Genomic DNA, 6,283 nt, shown 5'->3' on the forward strand with positions numbered 1-6,283 from the left:
ACAATACTTTGAGTTCATTTTAATAACAGTTATCATTATAATCAACAATATCATTTAAAGTGATAAAAACAATAATAATAGTGATAATAGTCATAATAGCATCAGGACAAATAAATACAAGAGGACATAACATCCCAAAAAATCGAATACAGCAATTGATACAATACAAAATATATAATTAAAGACAACAGATGAACATAATTCAAAAGTAATGGCCAAAGAAATAATAGCAATAATCACTCAAGTAAAATCTATTTGATAAAAGTACGTTTTGACATGAGTAGGCCTCACTAAAGTAACTTCTATGTGAAAATATTCAAATCTAGCCCATTTTTTTATATTATTTTGTATCTGTTGCTGTTAGATTATCAACAGCTTGTGTTGTTCAGTAAAAACAATGGATTATGTTTATAGCTTATGAAGGTTTTAATGCTATGAGCTGGATCCTGTACAATACAATAGACTTGCATCTCCACAGGATTCAACAGGCTCATTGACCATGTGGTTTTACATCTGGTGTTTTTTATCATTTATCAACCAACTCTTCAATGACCTGCTGTTCACTGCAGTCGAGGAAGGATATGTCATACTTATGAACATATATGTATATTTATCTTCTGGCCACAATCTTATTGAAGTCAAAAGCAACAGTCTTTGTGCTACGATTCATTATTCAAAAACAAAACTGTGTGTTTCTATTAAACATGTAATATCTTGACCCCAAATCCTGCTCATCACTGTTTTTGCAGCAGCATCCCGATGCTTTGGGAAAAATCTCTTTAGTCAGCGACAATCTGAACAGACACTAGTTTCTGTGACACAAAATGTTGCAGCTGTTGTTATGTTGTTATTCATTAACGGTATAGTTTTGCTGAGAGCATCTTTTTCTGGAACAGTCTGCTCGACACACACAGTTACACACCCTGACACCTGTCCGACCACTGTGATCTCTTGGCTGCTGAACAGCTTCACTCAGCTGTACTGAAGCAGCAGGTGGATTCAACGCCCTGCTCAAGGGCACCTGGGCTGTGGTTATGGAGGAGGAGTAGCTGCTGCTCTTTCACCTTCATGTTCCTTCCTCATGGCTCATCTGGACATTTTTGCCAAAACTGTGGGCATGGGTGTGTGAAAACCATCTTTTCCACCAATATCAGAAGGAACAGGTAAAGTCATGGTCATGCACGTACATATATACATACAGGTTCTTATTATCTTTAGAACAAAGAAGATTTGGGCTAAATGCAACTTTTCTAAATATGAAGATATAAAGATGCCATCACTATATCTACACCTCCTCTTCCATCTCTCCCATGACCTTGATCTTCCTCATATTTTAAACCTCTCTCTCTCTCATTCATAATGGAGCTGCCCTTAATTCCACATTCACTGTTTGTGTGTTTATATGTAAAACTGTGTGTGCATGGACGTGTGCAAGAATGCGTGAAAGCTAATCAAATGTTAAACCACATGTAAAGTATGGCTCATGTTCATTAAAGAGACATTTGGTTGGCTGTAACTTGCTCACAGCATTACTGTATGTATGAAAAGTTTTATGAGGTATGTTTTGGGTATTTCTAAAGATGCAAAGTGAAATTAGGAGATACACTTCACATACTTTGGTATATCTAACTCTATATTTTGTGTCTCCTCCACCATGCATTCATTCTTCGTCTCATACTCCCTGCCCATGGCATCTCAGATGGTAGTGCTCCATTCACTTACATGAGTGGCATTTCTGGGCCAAAAGGATAAAAGGCGGAGAATGAGGAGACGCGTGGAGGGAGAGAACGCAATGAGGGAGCATGAAAACCCTCTCAGCCATGTGGGACAACCCACTCACTTATAACGTAATGCTCAGTGAGCTGCACACAATTTCAGTCGGGTCAAAGGGTGAAGCTTTATAGCCTCCCTGCAATGCAGGGAGAATGTATGAATGAAGAAATTCGTCTATCAATCAATTCATCTCTTTGTATTAACAATTTCTTTCACAATAAGAGGAAACAAGCCAGGAAACGTTGGGATTTGTTCCAATAATCACAAGAGAACATCTGATATATATATTTTTCCTTCCTGATACCGATTGTGATACCTGTACTTTGCAATTTCTGAGAACTGCATGAAAAAAACACAAGCTTAAAACTGCGACTTCATTGTCAGTCCTCCTCCACCTCCTCGAGCATGTTCTGCAGGCTACTCTTACTATGAATTTCCTTCAGGTGGCGCCCGAGGCCTGGCTTGTGTGCAAAGCGCATTGCACAGTAGTTACACTTGTGGGGCTTCTCCCCAGTGTGCAGGTTGAAATGGTCTTGCAGTGGGGCCTTGTGAGAAAAGGTCTTGTGGCACAGCGGGCACCTGAGAGGCTTGACACCGGTGTGGACACGTATGTGGTGAGACAGAGTGCTCCTCTGGGAGAAGCCTTCCCCACAGACCAAACACAGGTGCTGTCTGTGCTCCTTCAGGTGTCCAGCGTAGCTTTCCAGGTGCTGGAAGACTCTGTCACACCTCCTGCACAGGTACGGCCTCTGGACTGACGTGCTGTCTGAACCTTCTGTCAGCTCATCTCCAGATCTGGGACCTTTTGACAGATGTGCTCCAGAGGAACAGAATAAACCAGAGTCCATCTGCTCCCTACATTCTTGCAGTTGAGCTGAGAGTTTTTCATTTGGGCCTTGGGAGCTGTGCAGCGCCTCTTCATGTTGAGCACATCTCAGGACACCTGACATTTGGTGAACTTGATAGGATTGCTCATTTTTGTGAACAGCCTGGGCGATTGGCTGGATATCTCTCCCTTCCTCTGACTCCCAAGTATTGAAACAACAGGCTGCATCTTCAGATGACTGTATTTTAGCTCTTATCTCCCTCCTCTTCTCTCTAACCTCCCTCAGTCCTTGACTTTCCGCCCTCGCTCCTTGGCCGAGCCTCGACTTGGCCTGAATCACAATCATGCCACCTCCCTCTGTGTTTGCTTCCTGGATACTGGTAATGGGTTGGGCTCCGTCCCTTTCCTCCTGATTTTTGGAACTGGGGCCTGGCCAACCACCCTGTGGCTGCAGGATTTCCTTCTCCTCTGATCGTATGTCCAGATTCAAGAAAGCCAGAGTCGGACTGAGGTACTGGGACACAGCTTGGGCACACTTCTCCACCACCTGGCTCATCTGAAGTGCGCTGGCTGTAGTGAGGTAGTTCACCAGCTCCTTCAGAGGGACCTGGAGTAGATGTATTATGGAAATAAAGGAAAACACAGAATTAACAATGTATAAAAAAAGATTAATGCCATAATTCCACTTGAATGCTTTAAAGTTGCATACAAGAACAGACCCACAACCCCCTGATGGAAGTCTTTTTTATTCATCTGTTTTGATTCTATAACCTAGGGCTGCTTATATATTCTGTATACTCTGCCCTGTTGTTACTGTACAGTTCAGAGATTCTGTAGTTTATACTGTACCTCCAGGAACCCGGTGTAGCAGGACAGGAGCAGTCTCTCGCCGACCTCCACGCTGGAAACTACACCCACGCTCAGCTCTGCCCGGCCCTCGTGGAGCACGAATTGGTCACGCAGGAAGTCTGAGGATGCCGCAAGCACCACTCGGTGGCCATGGAATTGCAAAGGCTGGACGGCGGTGCCCCGATGACCCCCGAGAAGGAGTGTGACATCACAGAAGCGGTGATCCTCTCTCAGAGTGTTCATTTTGCTAAGGATGGCGTCCCCGTGGGTGGGGAGACGAAACTTTAAAGTGTCAACGGAGGCTGACATAATGATCTCTGATGGGAAAAACAACACACATGTTTACGAGAGTGTGAAGACAGAAATGTTGGATTAGCTTTATTACTTCATAATTGTCTGTAACACTTAAATCAAACTCCTGAATCTCACATAGGTTGTGGGCCTTTTCTGCCTCTTGTGGTTTGAACAGAGTGAGAGATCTTCTTTGAAATGTAAACATGATAACAAGTGACAATCGATTAAATCAAAGCCATACAACAACTCCTCCACCAGGTGGAGTTGGTTTGCAGTTTGCAAATAAATCTAAATGTACGCAGTGAAGTCAGTGAAATGCCAAAGAGAGGATGAGAGAGATGCTGATCCAGCCTCACCTTTTACAACAGGCTCATCCCGCCACGATGGATCCTGCAGGAGAGCTGCTCGAACCCCACTGTTAACTTCGAATTGATTATAGCAAATGTTAATCAGCTACACACGCAAGAGGACGACATGCATCCTCCAGGCAGTGGTCATCCTTCTTCCTGTGGTTTTCTGCTGAGGACCCTAAATCGAGGCAGGAGGGTTTTGCTGAGCATGAACTAATTAACCTCTTCACTGCCTGTTAAAGATTTGACTGAAGCACACAGCGTGCAATATCCCAAACAGATGCAATGCTAAAGACCACCCACATGGTGGCGATAAATCTCTAAGTCTCTCAATACAACAGAGCGGCACAGTTTACTTGATTGATTGGTTGTGACTTTCTTTATTTGTGTGCTGCATACAACATAATCACAATCAAAAGATTTTAAAAAATATATATATTTTCCATAAGGTCCTAAACATATGGTGATGGTTTAAAGGTAAAACTAATGCAATGCAATTGAGCTGAGAGTGCACCAGTGTCAACATAAAAAATAGAAGATAGAAGATCCCTGCTTTTGAATATCACTTATAGTAACCTTTTTAATAAACTCTGTATACTGTTTATACTGTTTCTCTTTTGGCGGTCCACAGGCGCCACCAAAAGATCAAACAGAAGTTGCAGTGGAGAACATTAACTTTTTCTTTTCTTTTTTCGCTTCACAACAAAAAATGATATAACGGTAAATGCTGCCAACTTTCACGTGTAAATAAGATATGTACAGTTGTCTGTTTATTGAACTGATCCAAAAGAGAAAGCATGATAGGCCAGTGGATGGATGGGCTCCAAAGGGCTAATAAACTTTATTATGATGATTGTTACAGAGGATGTGGCTTTTGAACTTCTTTTAGGCTACATCGTGAGACATCTGTCTGTTTTTTGTAAGTGAGGCTGTTGTACTTATATTCTGCCAGAAGATTATCCGTAGTCTTATCAGCATAATGTATTATCAGTTACTATATTAAACAAAAAGAAAAGTGAGCATGTGACTGTCCTGGAACAAATCGTTTTCCACGTCTTCCAGTCCACACTTATGAAAGCTGAGACATGTGATGAGGTTAAATCACTGGTCATCACACAAGCTCCACAATCACATCACACCATAATCAAACCTTCTCTGTGAGGAGCTGAGACTCAGAGATCACGTAGAATCCTGTTTGGGGGGGAAAAAACTCTACTTGTTGCTTGAGGCTTTTACACATCAAAGCAGAAAACTGCCTCCTGCAGGGGTCAGAGAGTGAGATGTGTCAGGGTCGTTTATCTTGTTGAGCCAAAGACTTCAAAAGGCCATTTTTTACTTACACACATAGATGTCCACTTACATTCTTTGCTTTAACACTTACTGCATGTATTCTTTACAGTCAGAAATAAATAACACCTGTGTACATGCTGGAGAAAATGTTTTATCTATTACCTATTATCATTGCACTACATTTTATCACAGCAGGATACGTATCAACATCTGGCAGAGGACTGCTGATGAAAATGAGGCTTTCAGCTCACTAAATAAATTAAACTAAACTAAGCCCTAATCTTGTGTGACTTCTTGCCATTTAAAGCTCTGGCTGAAGCTCTGGTGTGTTTTAATAAAATGATTTCAGTACAGCAGAGGTTTACTCTCTGTCTAAAGCATACTGGCATCTATCCGATTATATAAAACTACATGAGCCCTGTGCACATAATTAAACAGTGTTAAAAGCGTCATTTCCTGCAGTCTAATTTAAACAGGAACTGCATTTTTCATTTCCTTCTGCATAGTTTATTTACAAGATACATTAATACTACTACTACCACTACTACTCATCTGCTACTATTTTATTACTACTATGACTACTACTACTTAAAAAGTAATAATAATAAAAAGCCCAAAAAGTCTTGACTGAGATGCTGCCTTAAAAACACTTTTAATTTCTCATTTCCTTGTGCATAATTAACAGAATACATACATCCAACTACCACAATTATATTACTACTACGACTTCAACAACAATAATAATAACAATAATAATAATAGCAATAATGATAATAATAGGAATAAAGCAACAAATCTTTGCTGATTTGACTGTGATGCTGCTATAAAATCACTTTTCATTTCCTCGTGCATATTTTATTTAGAGAATGCAGTAATACTACCCCTACTACAACTGCTACTA

General features: G+C 41.0%; 1 protein-coding gene across 1 annotated transcript; it reads right to left on the reverse strand.

The window, feature by feature from the left end:
* Positions 1 to 333: 333 nt before the first annotated feature.
* Positions 334 to 3,764, reverse strand: LOC118125932 (zinc finger and BTB domain-containing protein 26-like). The gene is made up of 2 exons (XM_035185016.2): positions 3,449 to 3,764; positions 334 to 3,206 (listed from the first exon to the last, which is right to left on the reverse strand). Exons 1-2 carry the CDS (start codon positions 3,755 to 3,757, stop codon positions 2,154 to 2,156), a joined length of 1,362 nt encoding a protein of 453 aa, XP_035040907.1. The 5' UTR covers positions 3,758 to 3,764; the 3' UTR covers positions 334 to 2,153.
* Between the last annotated feature and the right edge of the window lie 2,519 nt (positions 3,765 to 6,283).

This window comes from Hippoglossus stenolepis, chromosome 18 (assembly GCF_022539355.2).
Source record: "Hippoglossus stenolepis isolate QCI-W04-F060 chromosome 18, HSTE1.2, whole genome shotgun sequence".
NCBI lineage: Eukaryota > Metazoa > Chordata > Actinopteri > Pleuronectiformes > Pleuronectidae > Hippoglossus > Hippoglossus stenolepis.

Excerpts from the sequence above, each read along its gene's own strand:
- LOC118125932 (XM_035185016.2), bottom strand. The coding sequence starts at position 3,757 with ATGTCAGCCTCCGTTGACACTTTAAAGTTTCGTCTCCCCACCCACGGG. Across the intron at positions 3,207-3,448 it reads GCTACACCGGGTTCCTGGAG|GTCCCTCTGAAGGAGCTGGT; the intron begins GTACAGTATAAA and ends CATCTACTCCAG.